Genomic DNA, 26,234 nt, shown 5'->3' on the forward strand with positions numbered 1-26,234 from the left:
AAAGAGTGTATATAATTTTAAGAAGAAACTGCAAATATACATATATTTTAAACAAAGATCCTTGTCATCCTTTTACTATTTGAAAGTAATATAAATGAAAACCTCACAATGTGCCTACACTTAAATAAGTTCTTTTATTATTTTTACTTCTTTTTTCTGTACATTTACTCATATCAAATGAAGTCTGGGTAATAAAAAATTTAAAAAAAGAATGAATACATACTTGCTATACAATTTATAATACCAGTAATAAATTTTAAGTTACTATAACAACACATCCCTCGACTATATTTATAGTAAAGTATACACTAAGGCCTAATTTAACGTCTAGAAGCGATGTTTGCATGTAAATGAACTTGAACTACACTAGAACTGAACTAGAAATGAACTAGAACTAAACTAGAACTGAACTAGAACTGAACTAGAACTGAACTAGAACTGAACTAGAACTGAACTAGAACTGAACTAGAACTGAACTAGAACTGAACTAGAACTGAACTAGAACTGAACTAGAACTGAACTAGAACTGAACTAGAACTGAACTAGAACTGAACTAGAACTGAACTAGAACTGAACTAGAACTGAACTAGAACTGAACTAGAACACAACTAGAACTTAACTAGAACTGAACTAGAACTGAACTAGAACTGAAGTAGAACTGAACTAGAACTGAACTAGAGCTGAACTAGAAATGTTTTAATTTAATTTTAGTATTTAATTCGGTTAAAAAACCGTGCCTAAAGGCTTAACTGTATACTAATAATAAAATACAAAAGTTGCCAAAGAAACCAACCAAATAACAAGACATTCTCATTCTATTTCCACTTATTTGCAAAATAACAACTTACTGCTCAAACAAAAGGACAGAAAATAAAAATGTATTTTTTTTTAGTTTGTTGAAACACAAGTTTTTGTAAACATAAAAAAAGGAAAAAATACAACTTTGTAAAATTTTAAAACGGAAATAAAAAATATATTTTGTATAAAAAAACATACGAAAATATTTAAAATATAAATTGTTACTTCATTTTTCTATTTTTACAAAAAAAAGACATTCGTTTACAAAAAAACTATCATGTCCAAAGATGAAGAAATACGCAATATCCATGCGAGACGTAAGAATTTATTATATTTAGTGCAACGTTATTTAAATGATAATGGTTTTTATGGCACGGCGGCAGCCTTAAAAAACGAGGCCAAATTGAGCGATGAATATGAATTGTGCGACAATATAGACTTGGATGGCATTTATTTGGAATATGCCAGTTATTATCAATTGAAATTTGGCAAATATCCAAGAATATTGAAAAAACAACAGCAACAACAGCCCCTAAAGTTGGAACTGGCAGTCAAAAGGAAGAAAACCAAACAACAGCAGCAGACAGCAACGGAAGTGGAGACGACGTCACCTAATGTTAAGGCGGCCACCACCGCTAATACAACATTTGATGTTAATGACCTGCAAGTAACGGTTAAAAAAATGGCTACACAATTGAGAACTGAACCAAAAACACAACAACAACAGCAACAGCAAGAATACCATGCAAAAGAAAAAGAACAACTTAGCGAAACGGATACACAATCTTTGACCCGTTTACAGGAAATACAACATGGCTGTCCTTCAGCTAATAGTGATTTATTGTTAAGTTGCCAAGAATGGCAAAATCTAGCTGAACTTGTTAAATCCACTATTATAAATGATGATTTAAAATTAAAATGGTCGGATATTTGTGGCAACAATAAGGCAGTGGAAATTATTAAGGAGGCCGTATTAATGCCTCTCAATTATCCTCAACTCTTTAATAATGGTTTAAAACCCTGGCGTTCGGTTTTATTGCATGGACCGCCCGGTAGTGGTAAAACTTTGTTGGCTAAAGTATTGTACTCGGAAACAAAACAAAAAGTTACATTCTTTAATATAACCTCCAGCATAGTGGTGTCCAAATGGCGTGGTGAGTCGGAAAAATTATTAAAAGTATTATTTCATGTGGCCATGAAACAGTCTCCTTCTATAATATTTCTGGATGAAATTGAGGGTCTTACATCCAAACGTGATCGTTGTGCTGATCATGAGTCTTCTAAACGTTTCAAAAATGAATTGCTTCAACTAATGGATGGTTTGGAACAATCCACTATGGGTTTGTTTATCTTGGCTAGTACCAATTTGCCCTGGGAAATTGATCAAGCTTTTTTGAGAAGATTTGAAAAGAAAGTTCTCGTGCAACTGCCTAATGAGGTGGAACGGGCTATGATGATTGGTAAACTATTGCCTTTGAATGTTAAACTTACGGAACAGCAAATGTCTACGTTGGTGACAATGTCAGACGGTTTTACAGGGGATGAAATACGTTTGGCTTGCAAAGAAATTGCCATGCAAATGGTAAGGAAAATAACTAATGTTAAATTAAAAGGGGAGAAAGCTGTGGAAGAAATACCCATCGAAAATGCTTTTAAACAGGTGAAGCCTTTGAGTTTGAATCTGATGGAAAGACATGTGAAGTGGCAAAAGGAAAATGGTTCGTAGTAATGGCAGTGATACACAATATGAAGATAATTTTAACTAAAAGTTTTTGAATAAAAATTAAATTTTTTTTTAACAATTAAATGTGTTGAGTTTTTTCGAGTTTACAAAACATGTTCTTCATGGTCTATTGAATTATTTAAGTTTTAAGACCGATTTTTTGATCGTCCTTTAAATAAGTAGAGATTTAAATCGCACAAAAACTTAATTAAACATTAATAGCAAAATATTTCTCAAATATATACCTGCCCGTTGTACGCCTTCTAGCTCCCGCGATCGTCATACGCGATATATGACGACGTATACGGCCACTTAATCTACGCGGTTGACTCGACACGGAGCGAACACTATATTCCGTGGCCGTTGAACTACGTCTACGATCGATGGGTATAATATCTGAACACATAGAAGTTGATATAATCGAGGCAGTCGAACGCCTCTTACCGCCCGTAAATGTGCCACCACTCGAAGAAGTAGTGGTGGCCGAAGAGTCGGAACGCGAGAATAGAGAAGAACGTTTACTGCGTGTACCCGAAGTACCGGCGGCGTCTTGTATATTACTATAGAATTCCTCCGTATCACGATCATAAGAATCATCAGCTTCGGCTTCGTTGTCAGCATCAGCACCTGTTCCCCTTAAGCGATAATTTTCCGCTTCCTCCTCATCCGAGTTAACGAGAGTGTCACCTCTTTTTAGATAGCCATTCGAGGAACTACGTTCGATGCCATTGGTTTCATGTAAATCACGTTCAGCCGATGATTTTGAACGTGCGGTATAGAAATCACTAGCTGCTGTTTCGTAATCGGAAGAAGCACGTGTTAGTTGGCTTCTGGAACTCAAGGCAGAACGATAGTAATTCGATGAACTATTACTTTCGGGTGAGGTGGCTCTGGACGGACTGGTATTAATACCAGTAAAAGATCTAGGTTGTCTAACTAATCTATTTGTTCTCGAAGAGGTGGGTGTACGTTCCGAATCACTGTCACCACCACCCACACTACCACTAAATGTTACTTCATGGTATTTAATAGATTTAGACGATTTCCGACGTGTTGCCGAGGTTTTACGGGGCACATTATCACTAGAGCCCTGGGGTGAATTGGAGGAGGTAGTGGTGTTAGTAGTAGTAGTAATGGGAGGGGAGTTACTGGTGCTGAGGTTTATTAATTGATATTCTGTTGTTGGCACTGTAGTCTGTACATCTGGATTTGTTTGTGTAAGGGGCGGTGGGTTGTGGGGGGCTTCAATATCGGCTTCTGTTGGCTGCTGTGAGGTATCACTGTAAGCCCGCCGTCTACTCCAGGGAAACGCCCGTATAAATGCAAATATTATAAAAAGCGTTGCAATCATAGCCGTTGTAACATTTTTTGCTTATGTATTAAGTAGTTTGGTTAAAAAAAAGTTTTTTTTCTTTTTATTAATAAAATTTTATTTTGATTTTAATGCGAGTTTTGATTTATTTATTTATTTTTGTTTAGAATTCTGTAAAGAAATTTTGCAAAATTTTTGTTAGTTTTATAAAAGTTTATTTATCATTATGGAAATTTTGGGATTTTACTGAAACTTTTTTTAAAACAAGCAGTAGTTTATTTTGTTTTATTATCACAACAAAATTTTAAGTTATTTATTTATATTATTCAAATGTTTATTTTTTTTTTCTTGAAAATCATAAAAATAGTTTTGATTTTGCAAAAAAAAATTAGTTCAATGAACTATTTAATAAACACTTCTTTTAACAACTTTATGCCAAATATTTGCTTAAAAAAATTAACCTTGATTATACTCCCAAACAACATTATTAAGACATTAATTAAAACGCAAACTTTCTAAATCATGTTAATCATCAAGCCGTATCATTAACGGTCAAGTACCACGTTTTATTAAAATTTCATAATATTTTTTCACACCTTTCTCTATAAAGTTATTTAAAATAAACTAAAATAAATCAATTGTACAATATTGTTTTTTTCTTTTCAGATATTTTTCACACAACTTTTATTTTCTATTCGACAAAAACTACAACACGATTTTATCGACTTTGTAAATTATTTTGCCTCATACAACCAGGGCAAATGTTTTTAAAAATAAAAAAAAAAAATACAAAATTATAAACATTTCAATTAATTGTTGTAGAGAAACAACACATTATATTGCTGCTGCTTTGCTGTTGTTGTTGTTGTTGTTGTCTTCAATGTAAACACAAACTAATCACTTGTTTGAGAAAACAATTGAAATTTGATGAAAAGAATTAAAAACTTTTTCAGAACATATTTTATTTTCTACTTTTAGTACAAGTTTGATATAAAGAAAATAAAATATTTACTACGAATTGAAATAAAAAAAAACTCTTCCACACCATTTCTGTGTTAAGCGATTTTTTGAAAAAACTGTTTTTGTATTTGACTTAAACAACCGGAACCGGACAATCAAATGGGTCATACAGATTGTAAAATGTACAAACAACTTGAAGAAGTGTTAGCTTAATTACAATTGGAACCAGAACCGCTGTCAAAAATGAGTTTTCATACAAAATATCGTCTTGTGGTTGGCGATCCTCTCATTGTTCTCTTATTTTTATATTGTATTGCTTTCAGAATAGTTTGCAAAAAATCTTGCATAACTGCAAAAACGGGCTCGAAGAGCAAGATTAAAAGAGCATAAGTCTCTTCAGCTTTGAGGTCGTTGTCAACATCAGGGCTTGTACCTGTTAAGCGGTAATTTTCCGCCTCATCTTCACCCGAGTTAATGGGAGTGTCCAGACTTTTTATCTTTTTAATTCCAATTAAAAGAGAGAGAACAAGTGAAGCTAAGAAGGGCTGGTATCTGTGTTCTATCAAGAGCTTACTTTTTGCCAAAAGAGTGAGAGAGATAGAGATAGAGAGTCAGAGTATTTAAAAAGTTTACTTATAGTGATCAACTCAATAATTCTGTCTATAAAGACTGGTATCGGCAAAGTACTCTCTCATGAGCTTTTTTCCTTTTTTAAATTTCTTTTGGTAATAGTGTAAACAAAAAACATAACATTAATTTCCCTTTCTTTCAAGAACAATGTATAAAAATATACTTTTAGACCTAGAAAAATAGTACTACATATGAATACAATACAAAAAGAAACAAAACGATTGATCATGCAATTGCTCGATCCCCCATAACAACAATACCCAACACCCTCACAGTCCTCTCTACCGGAGGTCTTTTAACATCTGTTTATTATTTTAATTTAAATGCCAACTGTTTTAATGTGAATAAGTCTGTGTGAGTGACAATAACCCAGCCAACATAAATACAAAAATTTGAAAAAAAAAATATAAATTTAAGAAGAATTTAAACATAAAGATTATTGTTATTTCTTTTTTAATTAATTTCCAATTTTTGTAATTTAAAACTTTATTATTTGTTGGGTTATTTTGTTATTGTTAAAGTGGTACGTAAAATTTACTACTACTATTGTTGTTGTTATTTTCTTACGTTTTTCTGTTTATCATTATTAATGTTGATAATTAGTATTGTTTTTTGTTGTTGTTGTTTCTCTCATTAATTATCATTATTTATTTGTGTTTTCTTAATTTAAAAGTGTTGTTGTTATTGCTGCTGTTTCATATTTATGCATCATCAAATTGCAATTGAAAATGTTGTTGATTTTTTATTGTTGTTGTTCTATTTATTATTAAACAATTGTCATGACGTTTAGCGAACTACTGAAAAGTGAAAGAAGGAGCGGATCGCAATTTTAGACTGAAGAAGAAAAAATTACCTTTTGTTAAATAAAATATGATTCCGAAAAAAAAAGAATTTTTGTGCATAATTTAACGAATAGAAAAGACAAAAACATACAGATTCATATGGCATATGCTGTACTTGGAAGTACTCGGAAGTATTGGTTCAGAAAGTTGTATTATGGAACTGACAATAGGAATGTTAAACTTTTATATATCATTCTTTAGCTAGCATTTGGGAAATTGTTGAATTATTAATCAGTAAAAAATTGTTCAAAAATAAGTCGTAAGTAATCTGAACCGAGTCTCATGAAATACTCTTTTGAAGGGTGACGTATAGGGTACAATTTCCTCAGACAAAAGTATCATTTACCATTAGAAAAAAATTAAAAAAAAAAATTCTATCCGGGTAAAAAAGGCTAAAACAAGAATTTTTTATACAGTTTATATGCATTTCAGCTAACGTTATGTTCTTTTATGTATTTATAAGTGTGTGTGTTTAGATTAAAATAGGTAAAATGCTATCACATTATTGTTGATCTGGTGAGGTCTGCCAATGATGTCGATGTTAATGATTAATATTAACCCATCACATGCAGATACATAGTAGCAGATGTTAAATGAATCGTTTTTGTATGTAAAAAACTATATTATATATTTGTAAATTCTTAATACATTGTACAACTCTTAAATAAAGCAAATTTGCAAAAAAAAAAAGGACACATAAATGCATGTGAATTTTTCACATTACTCAAAATAACTTCCAATGAAGCAAATAAATAAGTACAATATAATTAATAGTAATTAAACAAAATCCAACTACATTTCTCTCTGTAAATGTGCTCGTAATCCTACGAATACGTACTATCATACTAACTTCAGACTTGCTAATTTTGAGGAGGTTTTTAGTCTTGCTCTCATCAGGGTCACCCTATAGGATTTTCGTGGTTCTACTCACTCATTCCAAAAGGTGTTATAAGATTCTCTCACCCATGGTCAAATGGTTTTGCGTTTGTCAGGTTAACTGCCTCGAGCATCATTCCCTTTCAAGCTATTACATTCGCACTTTCGTTACCGACTACTCCCGAGTGGGCTGGTACCCATATGATGTGAACCTTACCTCTGGGATAGTATTCAGTTAGAGCTTTCTTACAATCCATTATGGTCTTAGATTTAGTTCCATCTCCTGATATGGCCCTGATTACCTTCTGGCTGCCGGTAAATATAACAACATAACATTGCGTTGTTATATTGACAACGATAAATACAACGATGGTTATCAAGATGATAATTAGGTGTTTTCCTCTGTCTAAATAAGCTTACTTTTGATAATGGAGTAATGTGTAGAGTATTGATTTCGCCTAGAAAAGTGGTAATGGACCAAAATCTATATACTAAATTGCATCAGAATCAGTTCATAATTGATCCCACAGAATTAAAAAAAGAGATGGACAGCGCAAACAAATGTAAATAAGTAAAATAGACCTTATAGAAAAACTAATGTCTTTCCTTTCATAACGCTGCAAGCAGTTTTTATTTCTATACTTATTAAGTTGGTTATTTCGTAGCTTAAATATACTCATTAAAACATGATACTGACTTTCAGTTGTAAATACTTCCTATTACATAGGAGTACTTTAATAAGGACTTATTAATAATGTGTTATATAAATACTTTTTATATCATAGGTCAGTTTCATGATGAAGGCATACTTTTTTTTGCACTATTAACATTGACTGATTTTTCTAATTACTTGTAAGCATTTGTGTTATGTACTTGTCTCCAATGACCATATTAAAATAATGATAATTAAAACTCTATTGAGTAAGTAATGAATGTTTTTGCTGGGTTATAATTCTTAATCAGCTATAATTTCTAGCTGTTGAAATTTAAAAAAAACAATTTTTCTATTTTTTTTTTCTCTAAAATTATATTTACAAATCCCCACTTTTTATCTTGAAAGCAACAAAAACAATTCGAAAAATAGTTTCATTTTTATGCTTAAATTATGTTATTTCTCTAGGTTCTTTTTGTTGAAATAATTTTTGTTGTTGTTGTTTTTTTTAATATTCAACTCTGTTAAAACCTTGATATTTCATGGTTTTAACATTGAAAATCAAGGTAAATTTATGTATTTGTATTTACACACACATATACTCACTCCCTGGCTCTTATATACAAAACAAAAATTGCAGGGAATAAAATTGCAATTTCTATTCTGTTGTTGATTTAACCTCCTCTTGTTGCATACAAAAAAAAAATATATATATTAATAATACCTGGAACTAAGAAGATGATAGTAGAAAGAGAGAAGTAGCTGGGGGTTGAGAAAGGGAAAGAATGATGGTAGATAAACTAAGAATGAAATGAAAAACAAATGTTGCATCAGGTGAAATGTTTCTATAAAATAAAGTTTTCATATACATACATACAATATATGAACAACTCCCCCCTATACGCACAAAAATATGCAATTGTTTTGTTATTTACTTTTTTGAAGGAAAACAAAACAACAACAAAAAATGTAAATAACGAGAAAAGAAAATATTGTAGTTATAATACAATTATTCGACGAATACATACATATCTATACAAACATACATTCTTAAGTAAACATATACAGTTACAGCTATGCAAACTTGTTTAACAAAAATTTATATTCAAAAAAACATTAACATATACATACACACACATTTACATATGTTTGTTTGTATTTAATATTTCAAAGTGTGCTTTAAGGCGTTTGCATGTTTGTGAACTTGATTTTGATTATCTCTGGGGTTTTTGTTTTTTTTCGTATTGTTGCAGTAAATTGTAGAAAACTTGAAAAATTTTCTTATGATTTTACTACTTCTGCTTTTACTTCCTCTTTATTTTACTACATTAGATGACTTTGCTACAAAGTTGTTTACATAGATTTTTTTCCTTACAGTCTTTGGAAAAAACTCTAATGCATTTGAAAAAAACTTTGTTTTATAGTTTTTTTCTATAAAGTTTTACTATTTTAAAAGTTTTTTTTTCTGTAAAAGCCTTGGTACCATCTAAATGGATTTTTCTTACTACCAAATATTTTTACTTTTATAACTACTACTATTACCACTGTTAGTTTTTGTACTTGTATGCCTTTAAGCTGATGTATGTGCCTGTCTTCTTTTAAATTGATAACAATTGTTGTTACTTTTTTCCTTTATGTTTGTTACATTCAAAATTGTTTGTTGTTATTGTTGGGCATTTCCTTCTACTTGATGTATTACTTGAAATTTTTTGGTCGTATTTTGTTTATGGCTAAACATTGTTCTGGCCAATATAAATACATATATGATCAAAACATAAGGATTATTGTACCGGAAATTGTTGCAATGAAGAATTTTTAGTATAGAATCTAAAAGTCAAATGTTTATTAGTCAGTTTATTTCTAACATCCAAAAAAATATTGATCCAACACTCAGCTCAGAATTACTTTCTAAATCGATTAAGCTATGTCCTTCCGTTCGTCTGTCTGTGAGTCCATGTAAATAGTTACTGTACACAATATTTAGGATAATCTGACAAATAGTCTTCTTTCTCTATATCGTAAACTATTTCGTTGTGTGCAATTCGTAGTCATAGTCAAGCTCAAAACATAGTTTCTAGTCCATTAAGTTTATTGTCGAGTTCATATAAGCAATCAAATCAATAGACAAGCTCATCATCAAACAATAGTTCATAATCTAGTACACAACCTAATATAAGTTTAGCTGATATTTTCAAGTGTATAGCCAAACTCAGAGCTTAATTTCTAGTCCATTTAGTTCATTGTCTAGTTCATACTCATTATCGACTAAATAGTCAAGCTCAAATTCAAGCAATAGTTCATAATCTAGTTTATAGTCTAATTTGTAGTTTGGTTAGTTCTTTTCTCATTCATAATCATAGTTTAGTTTATATTCTAATTAATAACTTAGTTTAAATTGTTCTTTGTAATGCAGTTCATAGTAAAACTCAAAGCTTAGTTTCTAGTCCATTTAGTTTATTGTCGAGTTTATAATTTAGTTTGTAATCGAATTTATAGTTAAGCTTAAATTCTAGTTCATATTCAAAGTGCTGGCCTAGTTCATAGTCTAATTTGTAGTTATGTTAGTTCATAATATATTTCATAGTTTAGTTCATCTATTAATTTATACTTTAGTTTATGTTGCACTTCGTAGTCCTGGTCATTGTCAATCTCAGAGCTTAGTTTCTAGTCCATTTAGTTAATTTTAGTTCGTAATCGAATTAATACTCTAGCTCGTAATCTATTTCATATTCTAGTTAGTGGTCTAGTGCATAGTCTAATTAGTAGTTTAGTTAGTTTATATTCTCGTTCATAAATTAGTTCATGATCAAATACATATTTTAGTTTATATTGCAGCTTAAAGTTTAGCTCAAAGTTTGATGTATGGTTCGTAGTTTCGTTCGTAGCCTACGTCACAGTTCAGTTTATATTGAACTTAAATGTTGAGTTTGTATTCGAGTTCATAATGTTATTCATAGTTCAAATCGTTGTCTAGTTCATAATTTAGTTCGTAGTCTTTTTTAGAGCTTAGTTCATACTCTAGTTTGTAGTATAGTTTATATTCTAACTCATAGTTTTATTTACAGTTTAGTTTATATTCTTATTCATGGTATAGTTAATATCAAAATTCATAGCTTTGTTCATAGTCTATCTCATACCAGCAAAAACATTCATTACCAGGTAAGGGGTTAAAATGCTAAAATTTACTTAAACAATAGTATTTTAAGTCATTATAGCATTTTAAGCCAATAACACAAGTGCTTACAAGTAATTAGAAAAATCTGTCAATGTAATTCGTATAAAAAACATTAACAGCTTCTATGTCGTCACGCAAAAGCTGACAAATGAATTATAAAGTAATTACATAACACATTATTAATAAGACGTTATTAAACTACTTATATGTAATCAGAACGATAAGTAGAAGTCATTGAATTGACTTGTTGATATTATTGTTTAAAGTCTAGTATAAAATCTACTCTAAAATATCAACCTTAAGCTAAATCAGAGCCTAATTAAACTAAACTCAAGCTACTCTTAGTATACACCTTTTCTAGCCGTAATCACAGTTTCAGGTGTTTGTAGCCTGTTTTTTATTAAAGAAAATTCTATTTCATATCTAAATCTTCTCATACTATATAAAAACATAAAATTCAAATAAGATACTTTTATACACTTTATGTGATTTGATATTTTTCTTTATTTTTTTCTCCATTTTTTTTAATATCTATTAAAATTTCATAAATATCCTTCTGTACTGTTATAGGAGAAAAACAAATACAACTAGTAGTAGATACATTTACAATTTGTGTACAATATAAATTTTATATACTTTTTTTATTTTATGTATTTATTTTTCAATGCTGTATGTAGGACCATTTTTATTTTGCAGTCTCTGGTGTGTGGTAAACATTATTAAGTAGCAACAAATCTATAAAATGTTGCAAGGAAGCTGATAATGCCCTTACAGGCATGATAGCGGCAAGAGATGGTTGTACATATATAGTCTGTCGCTGTAAACAAATCCATGTACTTGTTTTACATATATATTTTAAAATATAATGGCACAATACAATGTAGCAACAAATGTTGCAAAGAATAATAGATAAATAAAATTAAAATGATATATAGCGGCTGCACAGTGGGTTAAGTAAGGAAAATAATGGTATTATTTTTAAATTTAAAAACTGCAAAAATCTAATTTAAAATAAAATTCCTCATGGTTGCTAACAATTTCAATTCAATTTAATAAAATCAAGAGCCATAGTGTTTTATCCTGTATATTTTATTTTATTTTACTTATACAAGTATGTATATGAAAGAGATAGAGAAAATAACCTGTGTCAAGAGCACACTTGGAATGACAATAACTTGCATTTTATTTATTTTCTTTTTTTATTAATTTAATTTTATTATAACTTTTTTTTATTCGTTTATGTACTTGGTTTGTAGCGCTGGGGCTACAGACAAAGCAATGTATGTATACAGCGGCCATTCAGCCGTCAATGATAATGTCATTAAGTGTAAAATTACCAACATTACATTAATTTGATTTTTATTTAATTGAATAATGATTGTGTTGTCGTCAATACTCTATTATATTCATTTTTTTATCCTAAAGGTTTTTTTGTTCTTTCTCATTTGATCATTTTTTTCGCTTTAATATTTCTTTTTATACTTTGATTTAGATTAAATAAATCTGTTGAAATCAGGATATAAATCACATAAAGGAAGCTTGATATAAATGAATTTATAATTTAAATATTTCTTGTTTTTTTTTTTAAATTTCATATAATTCCTTAAGTCGTTAATTTCAGGATCTTTTATATTAAACGTTTTCACAACATTAATGTCCATGGATATTATAACACTTTCTAGTATTTTTTCTATATAACTTTCTATCTCTTTAAAGTTTTTTAATCCTAGCAAAGTCAATTTTTTTTAATCCCACCATCTGTCTTTATATATGTTGAAATCAGTTTTCAGAGGACACTAAGGACAAGTAAAAGGTTATATTCGCCTTGGTCGGATCTTATATACCCTTCACCATTGCTTTAGCAGTAAAAATTTAAATCGCAATATAAAAAATATGCAGAACAAAAGCAATACACATCTAAACATACGATTTTTATAATATGCAATATTGTTGTTGCTTTTTTGTCAAAATAAATAGGAAACTTCTCAATGGACTTTCTGACAGTGTTATTGAAAATTTGATATCTAGGATTTTGAGAAAATAAATTTCAACAGACACACAGACGGACGGACGGATAGACAGACATATAGAAACATAAAACTTCTCTAAAGCATGTGTGACAAAATTAGGATACCGAAAATATCTAGGGTCTTGAGAAAATTGATTTCACAGAAAAACACTTAGACGAACAGATAGACGGACAGGCGGACGGGCGGAAAGGAAACAAATAGAGAGAAAGATAGACGGACATGACTTAATCGACTACTATATCTATAATGATCCAGAATATATATTGTGGAAATTACAAACGAAATGACAAATTTATATCTATACCCTTCTCATGAAGATCTATATACGATTATGATGAAGGGTATATACGATTCGTCACAGAACTCTAACATGTTTGATTTCATTTTGTTCAAAATATTCATAAAATAACTTTTCTTTATTCTTGTATTTTTTTTCAATGATATCTCAATTTATACATATCTATGGTAAAAAGGCAAAAGTATATAAGTTTGAAAGTTTTAAAATTCAATACAAAACTAAATTAAAATACATTAAAAAATTTCGATATTTTCAATATATAGCTGAGTACCAAGGAGACTTCAAAAATGACAAAAAATAATTTTTACATATCTTAACATATGTACTTTTTCATTTTAGCCACAGAAATCTGTATCTGTAAAAATATGTTGAATATTTTTCATATGCGACTTTTTTTGAGAGAAACCTTTTTATGTATAAATTTCCCTTTATATGAATATCAATATCATTGGCTTTTTTGTATATTTTAATTAAAATCTGATAAATGTTTAATTTAAATGCATTTAAAACAAAGTTAAAGTGATTTTTTTATTTTCTGTCAAAAGTTATCCATTTTTTTCATATGGTCTATGTCTTAATTAACATTACTACTAATAAAGTAATATCTATTTAGTTAAAATTTATAGATAAATTAAAACTTCATAGTAAATTATTATAGCTTTATGAAAAAGTTCCCAAATACATTTAATTGTTATTCATAACTTAATTATTAAATTTATTTTAAAATTTAATTATGTCCTTTTTTTGGCAAATTTAATTTAAAAAAAGTCTTTAAAGTTTTTAGCCTTTTCACTTTTAATTTATTTTTAAATTATAGCTTTTCTAATTAGACTACCCTTTGTTCTCTTAGTTTGTGTGTAGCTGTATGTAAAGGAAAAGGCAAAAAGCTTGTGCTCATTATTGACAATTATGGCTCTATAATGTGGCTGTAATTGCATAAAATGTTGTAACATTATAAATTATTTAACTGGAATGAATGTTGGTGTGTGCGTGTGTGTGTGTGAGTGCTTGCTATGTTATTTCTGTTCCTTTTGTTTAATATGCTTTAAGAGATCTTATGTTATATGGTTTTTATAAGGTTGGTACTTGATTGAGAGCTGCAGAGTAACCCCCTTATTCATAAAGTTATTAATCGCTTATATTAGGTTTATTACGCACATTTCCATACAAAATTCCTACAATATACCATCAATAACTTTATTAAGAATTTATGAATATCAGGGTAAGAATCTAGGTATGGGATTGATATATGGGTATAGAGCAGTTTTGCTCACACACATACTACCGACTATCATAGTTTTATTTGTGTTGGTAAAGCTGCAGAGAACAGAATTCCATTAAAATTAAAAGTATACTAATAAAATGACTATTTACGACTATTGTTTTACCTTTTTCGAGTTTTTTGGACAATTTGAGAGTTTTTGATTTTTTTCCACTTTTTTTAAATTTCCGACTATTTTTGATTTTTTTTCTATTATTATCGCGTTTTCGACTTTTTCATAGACGATAGTCGAGTTATCCACTTTTTTGGAACAAAATAGTCGACTTCGACTTGTTTTGAGAAAAAGCCGATTGTTCGATTATTCGAAAGTCGATTTATAGAACCCTAAACATAACATATAATGGTTATTTATAACAACATAACATACAATGGTTATGTAACATATAGCAACATAACATGTAATAGTTATTGTAAGTGTAAGTGGCTGTGTTATTGAAAAATAATTATTTTTCTGTGAATCATACTCATATTTACAATTGCCATAAACATCAAAATGATTGCAGTAACAACAATAATGTTTAAATAGAATTAAAATAACAATTATATGTTTTTGTCAACAATATATGTAGTTAAAATGAACATAGTTTAATTATAGTATCTATGTCGAATCATGAATCTCTGAGTGTACATACATCCTCCTACAACTAATAACTAACTAACTCACTAACTAACTAACTAACTAACTAACTAACTAACTAACTAACTAACTAACTAACTAACTAACTAACTAACTAACTAACTAACTAACTAACTAACTAACTAACTAAATAAATAACTAACTAACTAACTAACTAACTAACTAACTAACACGGTTATCTATAAGGATCCAGTATCCTTCTAATCCTTACATTAAAACAAATGTTTTATAAAATTTAAAACGATCACATCATATTAATATTTAAAAAATTGTCATCATCTTACTAAATCGTTTATTATAAAAACAATTTATGCTAAAAAATTTCTCAAGTACTTCATATGAAATGAACACTTTTAACTTTTATACCTTATAGTAAAAAAATCGAATATATGTCCTTTTAGTAGTAGACAATATTTTAGCTGTCGTCTTCTCTTTTACATTGACAATATAAGTTTTCAAACTATGTATTTAAGGGTGTCCCTAAGTCAACTTCACTATAGGAATAACTCTAAAACGATGGTATTATATAATAATAGTTTTGCAAAGATGCTCAGTTTCTTGAAAATCTTGATTTCAGATCTGTTCAAAGGAAAGTCTATTCTTTGATTGAAAAGCATGATATTCTTAAAAAACTATTCTTTGGAATACTCTAATATACATATAAAATATGTATGTATGTTTGTATATGTGTATCATCATTACTCACTAACATATCAATAATATTGACATTAATTTGAACATTTAAACTCATACTTGTAATGGTCGTATCGAAACTACTTTCTTTTACTGTATATATCAATAACTTACAAAAAAAAAAAAAAATGGAGGACAAATATTCCAAAAGAATGTGCATAAAATGGATGACAATAAAGATGAACAAATATAGTTGAAAAAAATAAGATGAAAAGGCCAACGAAGACATGGGTTTTATACATACAATGACCCAGTTGTAAATGTTGACAAGTTAAAGAAATGGTTTAAATAAATTTTTAAGATAAAATCATACTAGAGAGTTGTAGTAAAGAAATCTCTGAAAGTTTAAATTTCATTCAAAATACCAATACGAACAATTTGGCAAGTAATAAGAAGACTATTGTTTTAAAAGTCTTAATCGTAAATTTCAAATTTTCAACTTACAATAAAAATAGTATATTCTTATCATTTTATGTTTGTATGCATGTATGTGTATTAAAATTACTTGGCAACCTTATGACTGGTTGGTTGGTTTTTGTATGTCTATTTGTTAGTATATAGTATGTTCATGTTAGTCCTTATATGTAAGTGAATGTTTTGTGCCACGAAAAAAAAGTACGTGTTTACTATTATCACTCTGGGGCATTTTTAAAATGAAGTAATGTCATTTTGTAGTAGTCGTCTAGTTGTTTTTTTTTTTTCTTCTTGTCATTTTAGTCCTTTTTTCTACAAGTATTATTACTGCAAAAAAAAAAAAAAACAAAATTGGAAAAAAGAGCAAAGACACATGACAAACAAAAGAAAAAAAGTTTGTAAACTTATATTTTGTTTAAATAGTATACTAAGTACAAAGCCTTTTTTTCTTAGCTGTATTGTCATTTATAAAATGATAGACACATATTACCGCACACAAACATAGACATGAACATATTTGCCTATAAATATGCAGACATATATGAAAATGTTTTTTTACGTGAAAAAAAGTGTAGTATGTTTAGAGGCTTGCCTAGGAAAAGAAAAAGAAAAGTGAGTGACAAAACAGTGAAAAACATGCGATTGGTAATTTGATAATAAGTGTTATATGGAAAGACGGACATGGGTTGAAAGACTCCGATTGTGAATCCAAGCCGATTGTATAAGACATAAAGTAGATCCAGTTCTTTTGGATAATAGTTCTATGGATAACTCTATTGGTCAAGAATTGCCAGACTTAGATGATGTCAAAGTTGAACAATTTGGTCATACAGAATTTTAAGGATTGTTCTTATCAAAAATTGACTAAAAGAATTAAAAATATTTAAATTCTATGTAAAAATTATTGGTCAAGTTTTTCTAGGACCAATAGGTGCAAAGTTATACTCATTTAAAAATAAATCCCTGTAGGACAAAAATGTTCAACTTTAACCCCCTTTAAATGTGGCATAATTGCGAATTTGTGCCTGGCCTACTATCCAATCGTACTAACCAAATTTCTTCGTAATCCTTTTTTTTAAGTTAAGTCACATGATATTAAATTGCACATTTCGGTATAAAGAAATTGTTATAAAACAAATACATCCACTAATATGCAATATATTAAAAACGTGTTAAAAACTAAAAGCATTTTAATGAAAAAAAAAACTTTTTTAAAATTATGGGTTTTTGAAATTATTTAATGTTTTGAAACGTTTTTAACAGCGCCTAAAAGTATGCAACAACTTTTTTAAATAAATATTGCATAAAGTTACAACTTAAGTACACGATATTCAAAAATCATAATGAATTTCTAAAGAAACGGCCTTTCTACACAATTTGCAAAATGCAGTCAAACAGCTAAAAGTATGCAACAATTTTTACCAAAATATTTTTTTAGTATTTTTTGATAACTACTTATCTACTTAAAAAATTTTACTAAAAATTTAAAAAGTTTAGAAAAAGTAATGATTCAAATAAAATTTTAAAAAAGTCCTTCAATATTTAAAGAAAATTTTAGGGCCTAAAAGTATGCAACATTTTTTTATCATAAACTACTGTTTTAACTAATATTTTGTCTCTTACTGTATACGAATATTTGTGTGTGTGTGTGAGTATATAATAAATATTGTAGTGTCATGTCATGACTGTCATTCATTTTTTTTGTTTGGTATTTTGCAGTTTATACCATAGTTGTATAAAAGCAACAGCAACAAACAATCATGGTCGTCATCGACGTCATTAAATAAAATGTTAAGTGTTTAAATGTATTATGTGTTTCACAAACACATATAACGAAGACACACTTTTTTTGTTTACAAGTGTTAGTAAAATGTTTATTAAACTAAATATATGTTTAAGTATATTTTGAATTTTATTTCGAGTGCAATTTTATTTTTGCTTTTCACATACATATGTATGTGTGTGTTTGTATTGCTTAGAAAATCTAGAATATCACACATTTCTTTTTCTATTATTATATTTATTTGTACATTATTACATATTTTAGTTTTTTTGTTTTTTTTTTTTTATTATTGAGAACAATTTTGTAATTTATTATATTTTTTTACAAAAATTAAAATCTTATGACTTTATAAATAGAGTTTTAATTTTTAGAAATTTTAATATTTAAAGAAATTCTTTTGTGTAAAAAGATTTAGAAAAAATATAATAAATTCTTTAAATATTTCAAGAAAATATGTTATTAAAAGATTTTGTCGCATGTATGCATGTATATGTATGTGTTTGCAAATTAATAAAAAATATTTTATTGAAAACAATCAAATTACAAAAGCTTAATGCTTTCATTTCAGAATACATACATGTATGTAAATTTTAATCTAAATTAAAAGACATTTTTTTTTGCCTAAAATCCTTAAACTCACATTTTGTAGAAAAGTTTATAACTTTTTGAAAAAAGTAATATTTCTACTACTTTTTTTAAAATGCTAAATATATGTATGTTTCTGTTAAAAGCTTTTCAGGTTTAATAAATTTACAAAAATAAATTACAAAAACAAATTCGATACAAAATATTAAGGAAAATATTACTTTTTGTTAAAAAGTACTAACTAATTTAGTACTTTTTAAAAGATTTTTTAAAGAAGTAAAAATTTAATAAAAATATGACTTTTTGTAAAAAAAAAAATAGTAACAAATGTAGTCTATTTTTAAAAGACTTTTTTCAAAAAGGAATCCCATCTTAAAGTATAAAACTTATTTATTCATATTTGTCACAAAAATTCCTGTTTTAGATACATTTTTAAAAAAGTAGTATTTTTATTACTATTTTAAAAATTTCAAAATAAACATGGTTTTGTAAATAGTTTTTCATATTGAATAAATTCCGTACAAAATTTTAATAAAAATACTACTTTTTGTTAAAAAGTACTTACTAATTTAGTACTTTTTTAACGATTTTTTAAGTAAAACTAATTTCAAGTATAAAATTTATTAATTATTATTTAGCAGAAAAATTCCTGATTTAGTTAAGATTTTGAAAAAGTAGTATTTTTAGTACTTTTTTAAAAAATTGCAAAATACATCTGTTTTTTACTACTTTTTCATATGTAATAAATTATATAAACAAATTTTAATAAAATATTATATTTTGTTAAAAAGTAGCAATTATTTTAGTACTTTTTAAACGATTTTTTAAAGTAAAGTTTATATAAAGTATAAAATTTCATTTTTCATATTTGACGAAAAAATACCTCAAATTCTTACATTTTAAAAGTAATATTTCTACATTGAAAAAGTAATATTTCTACTATTATTTTTAAATTACAAAATAAACATGGTTTTGCGAATATTTATTATTTTTTAGTAAACTCAAGAAAAAATTTAATACAAACACTACTTTTTTGTAAAAAGTAGTAACTAATTTAGTACTTTTTTAACGATTTAAAAAGAAGTAAAGTATAAAATTTGTTATATCATATATGACACTAAAATTCCAAAATTTCTTAAATTTTTGAAGAATTAGTTTTCTACTACTTTTTTAAAAATTTTGCAAAATAAATATGTTTTTTTAATAAATAACATAAAAAATTAATAAAAATAATACTTTTTGTTATATTTCTTAACAAAAATATTTAATTAAAACTGTTTATTAACGTTGCACCAAGTCTCAGTTAAATTCCTTTAATTTAAAACAAAATGTATTAATTTAAAAATATGCAACATGTAATTAAAGTTTTTTTTTCTATTTTTTTTTTTTCAATAAAAAAATTAATAAATCATTATAATTTGCGCCATGTACTTCGTACAATAAATTAAAATAGTAGAACATTACAAGTATGTAAATTTATATTAATTTCCTCCTCTAGTATTTGGATGAGTGTATATGTAACATATAATTTTCTTGTTTAACTTGTAATAATACAAACATATAGAATAAACAACAAAAACAACAAAAGCTATAAGTGTTTTCATTAAAAGACTCCCTATGAAACTCACCGAACCCTACTCAAATACAATATATGTATGTATGTATATGTACATATGTATGTTTATGACTTAATATTTGTGTAAATATAACCCGTTAGTTTCTGGTAACTGTGCCTAATAATGAAAAAGTTTTTTGAAACTTCATAGACTTCGATTCTAAGTTACACAAGATTTTTAAGTGTCTACCCTTTAGATTACATGGAGAACCTAAAGTGACAATGATTTCCTACAGTTTTTTTAGTCCATCAAATAATTTTTATTTAAAAAAAAAAAAACTCTGAAAAAAAGTTTACTGTGTATCCTTGCTGTTAAGTCTGTGTTATTTTAAGTAACAATGACACACTTGTAAAACACTTATATATAAACACACATGTGTACGAAAAAAACGTGTGTAAATAATTGTTAGACAAACCCATACATTCGTCTTTTTTTTCTATTGTTCTGTATATTTTTATTCCTTTTTTTTAGAATTTTTTTTTTACTTTATATTGTTTAATTTTCTTTTAATGGATATTGTGGTTTATTGCCGCTGTTGTTGTTATTTTTAGTCGTTTACAAAAATAACAATAACCACATAGAGTTAAGAAGAAAAAGTTTATTTTTTTTTGTGTAATTTTTCTTATTGTTGTTGTGTTTATTAGCACGCTATACTAATTTCCTACATGCAAACGTCATAGTTCACTTGTTGGCATTTTACAATAAAACTAAAACGAAACAACAACAAAAACAATTATAATAATAAAAAAACAATAAAGAACAAAAACTGATACTATTTTTATGCACACATACATAGATAATAAATAAAGCGTAATGAGTGTAAAATTGAGGCAGGTTAATCAAATAAAAATAATTTTTTAAGAAATAAGTATGCAAACAGTACTTCTTAGAAAGTGATTAAAGAAGTAGTGAGAAATAAGTGTGACTAGGTTACTACTTGTAATTACAATTACCTATCTAACAACATATGTACTTTTTAATGACTTCCACATATCGTGTGGATTACTTAGAAGTAGTCTAATAAGTTCTTACTAATAATGTGTTACATAAATAGTTTCTATTTCATTAGTCCTCTTGTCTGTGAGACTATAGAAGCTTTACAGGTGTTTGTGATTTAGAAAGACTACTTTTTCTTATAACTTTTAAGCTTTGAAATAAAGACTTTAAATGCTATTGTGTTATAAAATGTTAACATTTCAACACCTTAATTACTTTCCATATAGTAAAAATTTAAAGCATAAAATTTGACTAAAGGAGAGTTACTGACACTAATGTTGAATCTAGTTCTTGGGGGAAGAAGTCTGCAATTTTATTATAACATGGCTAGTGTTATAATAACATGGATAGTGAGTAGTTTTAGCCTTTTCGTTTGACTTTTTGTGACAAATCTCTAAATAATTCTTAAGTTTTCAGACTCTTGAATAATTCTTAAGTTTTCAGACTCTTGAGTTAATAATGTAATACACGTTTGTCAGATCTTACAATGTTGACAGTAAAATGTTAACACAATGTCTAACAATCGTGTGGACCTACAATATTTACTATGAAACTATGCAAAACAAAAATTTTAAGTTGACATCGTTGTTAGATATTTTCTGAAAAATTTTCTGTCAACAATGACAACCGTGTATACATATCTTTAATTGACTGGCCCCAAAACTATAGCATTCTTCTTTGGTGTGGTCCTTTGAGGTTTTTATTATTTTAATTCAAAATCCATCTGAAATTTTAGTTCTTATTATCACATTTAAATGGAACGTATTCAGTTTTTGGATATAAAACTATAGACCACAGAATCTTTGTGTTTGTTGTCTTTAAGATAATCAGCTTTTTAGTTTAAAAACTATCGAATGGTTTCGTTTGTTTTTCTGGTTACCCTGTCGTATCAAATTAACTTAAACCATTCATTTATTATTGATAAAGTAAAAAAAATCAAATAAATTACTATATTTAAGCACAATTATGGTAGAACGTATCAATTTGTATTAATTTGTAAGTGAAAATTTATTAAAGTTTTACAAAATGATAAAATACAAGAAAAGTTCACATAAAAATCTTAACATAAACATTAATTAATTAATAATGCAATTGACAAATACATCTTTATAAATTTCCAGAATCTGTAAATCCGAATCCTGTTTAGAGATTTTAGATTGAAATTTCTACTAAAAATGGTTGTAACTTGAAAGGACCCCAGCAAAAATAAAACGAAGTACTTTCAAAAGAATAACATTTATCACCACTTCAAAAGTAGCACTAAGTGAATTTTTTTTTACCTTTTGTGTAAGTCATATTCATTATTTTTTTAATTTATTTATTTAATATTATTTATGTTAATATTGAGTAAAATTAGTTGTATTCTATATACTTTAATTTCACTTTCAAATAACTTCCAAAAAGGAACATAAAAATTACTTCCTGAGAACGACATTTAGATGTAATGAATTTGGAATTAAATAAAAAGGATATACCTCCTATGACAAGCCTGCGTTAAAATCATAAATTCTTCAGGTCTTTTTCAGAACATCCATGGAGTAAATACTACTTATTTTTCGCTTCTCAAAAAGTTCGATTTTTTTTTGGTGGGACAAGTCAAGGATCTTTTTTAAAATTTACAAAAAAAATTAGTAAAATGTTTTTAAAAGGATAAATAATAACTTTTCAATAATTTATAACCATGGAAAATGGACACATATCTTGCCTTCTAAAAGCGAAAGAGTAAGTGCTTCTCTTTTTCCCCAGTAGCAATTAATTAGATCTTGTGCTTATCCTCGTATATAACCCCTTATTTTGCTGTAATGAATACTACTTTACAAGCAGATTTATAAAAATTTGCGTGTGTAAAAGTTTTTGTTCTATAAAAAGAACTATAACATATCAAGGCATAAATATAGAAAACTCCCTATATTTATGCAAAAACTCTTATTTTCTTTAGTAATTAATATTTAAAAACCGATATGACATGAAACTCGAAACTAAAAACAAAACTTTCAACAAAATCCTTGACATTATTAAATAATTAAAAACAAACAGCTGATAAAAAAAAAGTAAAAATTCTTAAAAGTTTACAATTGCCAAACGAAACTTTTAAAAACGGATATTGCTAGTTATAACAATGAAAAAAAGTAAACTTGATTTAATAATAAATAATTTTATATAAAATAAATCAATAAGAAACTGCAAACATTTAGCCACAAATCATTAAAACTATTCACCAAAATAATATCAACAATCTCAAAAAAAAAAAAAAAAACTAAATGAAAAACAGCAGGAAAATCTTATAAGAGAGTAATGTAAAAGCATGTCAAAATATCAGAAATTGTAAGACTTCCTTAAGTTCCAAACATATTTTATGAAAAGCAAAAAAAAAAAAATAAAGAACAAAAATAATACAATAACCCTTTTAGCAAATGAAAGCAAGTAGAGAAAAACTAAAATGTCGTTCCATTTTTAAAATGAACAAAAAAAAAAAAAGGAAAAACTTTTACACACACAGGAAAACAACTCGTATTTCATATTTCCATTATGCGTTAGTTGTTTGAAAAAAAATGCAGAAGAAAATTAAATTTCTCTTTTTGTATTCCCTAGTTTTAGTATTAAATTTTATTTTAATTTAGTTTTGTACGTAAAGCACTTCATTGTGTGAGTGTATGTTTGCGAGTGTGTTTTTTGTTAGATAAGAATTTTTCTAATAGAAAATTAAAAACTATAAAATTTAAAAAATGGTTAAAATAATAACGGAAACTAAGCTCAAAGCGTATTTTTGTATGAGCAGCACTTACTTTATTTTTAAAGGAGGGAATATAATGAAAGAACCTATAAATAAATGAAGTAAGAATGTATATTGTACAGAGACTAATCCATAGATATGTCACTGACTACTAAATATACCATAAACCAATCCAAAGTCTAGTCTGCAGATTAGTTTAGTCCAGAGATAAGTCAAGAAATACTACAAAATAGACTAGACAGTAGTCAATAGATTAGTCATTAGCCTAATCATTAGACTAGCCAAGTAATTAGATTGGTACAGATACTAGTCAGTGGAGTAGTAAATAGACTAGACAGTCAATTGACTAGTAGTTAGATTAGTAACGTCACTAGTCAGTAAACAGTAATCAATTGACTTGTCATTAAAGACAGTAGTCATTAAATTAGTTGAGATAATAGTCAGTAGGCTAATCAATAGATAAGACTACTAATTAGACAAGTCAATATGGTAGTCAATGGACTGTATAGGAAACAAGTCAGTAGACTTGTCAGTAGACTTATCAATAGAGCAGTCAGTAGACTAGTCAGCAGACAAGTTGTGATTAGACTTGTTTGCAGACTTGAAATTAGACCAATCAACGGAATTGTCATTAGATTAGTCAGCAGAATAGTCATTAGACTAGTCATTAAACTAGTCAGTAGACTTTTCATTAGACTAGTCAGTAGACTTTTCATTAGACTAGTCAGTAGACTTGAATAAGACTAGTCAGTAGACTTGCCATTAGACTAGACAGTAGACTTGTCATTGAACTAGTCAGTAAACTTGTAACTAACTTACTAAGTAACTCTATCTATCTATCTATCTATCTATCTATCTATCTATCTATCTATCTATCTATCTATCTATCTATCTATCTATCTATCTATCTATCTATCTATCTATCTATCTATCTATCTATCTATCTATCTATCTATCTATCTATCTATCTATCTATCTATCTATCTATCTATCTATCTATCTATCTATCTATCTATCTATCTATCTATCTATCTATCTATCTATCTATCTATCTATCTATCTATCTATCTATCTATCTAAATGATTCGGTTTTAAGAGAAAACTTAAAATCTTGGTAAAATTTTTGAATTTTTGTAGAAAATGAAATTTTTAGTAAAATATTGAATTTTAAGTAAAAAATTTAGTTTTTAGTTAAAATTGCGTTTTGGCTAAAAAAAAAATCAATTTTTGTTTAAATATCAGATTTTTAGTAAAAAAGATATTTGTAAAAAAAATTATATAAAAATTTCTATTCGCTTTAAAAAACATAATTTACAATAAAAAAATAAAACTTTTTAAATCATTTTCTTTTTCATAATATTGCTAACTTAACAAAAATTTATAACATTTTCAAGTTTATTTGCTCAAAAACTTTTCAAAGCATACTTAAAAGCTAAACAACATATTGCCATCATAATTACAACAAGCATAGTTTTTATGAGCTACTTTAAGGCAAATATGATTAATAACTATTAACTGCATACTTTCCGGATTAAAAAGTTTTCAACAACAACTTATCTTAGCAAAAATTTTATGAGAAAAACAAATACTCAAAGATGTTTAAGATGATTATAAGAGAAAAACTTTTACTGAATATTTTTACTAAATTTATATAATATATATAAAATTTTAAAGTTCATCATTTCAAATATTTACAAAATTAAAAATTCTATTTAAATTAAAAATTGTAAATAGAAAAAAAAATTTTCTAGTTTAATGCTTTTGGCCTAAGCCTTGAAAACAAAATAAAAAAATAAACTAAAGGCAAAGAAAAATAATTTAGATTTTAATTAAATTCCTACAAAGAATTTAACTGAATTTTAGCAAAAATAACTCAAATTACGTCACTGCTTTGTAGACAGCAAAATATGCTTGAATAACTAAAATTTAAACCCTAGACTTTAAAAACAATTTACAATTTATTTAAAATAAAATGTATTTTTTCAAATGGCCGTTTAAATAGTAACAGGTGTGTTGTTATACTATTATTATTTCACTCTCTACCATTGGTCGTTTAGCTTATTTCTGTTTTGTATTTTATTCGATAACCTTAAGTTAGCTGACAGCTTCCCTTAATGTTACTTACTGTGCTGCTTGCTGCCACCCAAAAATATTTTTGCAAAAAATTTATTTCATTTTTTACTTAAACAAAAAATCAA

The 26,234-nt window shown here is 27.2% G+C and overlaps 2 protein-coding genes across 2 annotated transcripts in view; one reads left to right on the top strand and one right to left on the bottom strand.

The window, feature by feature from the left end:
• The first annotated feature begins 977 nt into the window (after window positions 1–977).
• Window positions 978–2,599, top strand: LOC111685968 (katanin p60 ATPase-containing subunit A-like 2). Its single transcript, XM_023448251.2, has one exon. It carries the CDS (start codon window positions 1,076–1,078, stop codon window positions 2,522–2,524), a length of 1,449 nt encoding a protein of 482 aa, XP_023304019.2. The 5' UTR covers window positions 978–1,075; the 3' UTR covers window positions 2,525–2,599.
• Window positions 2,600–2,638: 39 nt separating this feature from the next.
• The window catches only part of LOC124418893 (cAMP-specific 3',5'-cyclic phosphodiesterase, isoforms N/G-like), a 73,193-nt gene continuing 49,597 nt past the window's right edge, over window positions 2,639–26,234 (bottom strand). Inside the window, exon 3 of the mRNA XM_046946729.1 lies at window positions 2,639–4,004. Coding sequence (XP_046802685.1) covers window positions 2,730–3,872 — 1,143 coding nt within the window. The 5' untranslated portion in view covers window positions 3,873–4,004 and the 3' untranslated portion in view covers window positions 2,639–2,729. The remainder of the gene's footprint in view (window positions 4,005–26,234) is intronic.

The sequence above is a fragment of the Lucilia cuprina genome, chromosome 3 (genome assembly GCF_022045245.1).
Source record: "Lucilia cuprina isolate Lc7/37 chromosome 3, ASM2204524v1, whole genome shotgun sequence".
In the NCBI taxonomy this organism is placed as follows: domain Eukaryota; kingdom Metazoa; phylum Arthropoda; class Insecta; order Diptera; family Calliphoridae; genus Lucilia; species Lucilia cuprina.

Excerpts from the sequence above, each read along its gene's own strand:
- LOC111685968 (XM_023448251.2), top strand. The coding sequence starts at position 1,076 with ATGTCCAAAGATGAAGAAATACGCAATATCCATGCGAGACGTAAGAAT.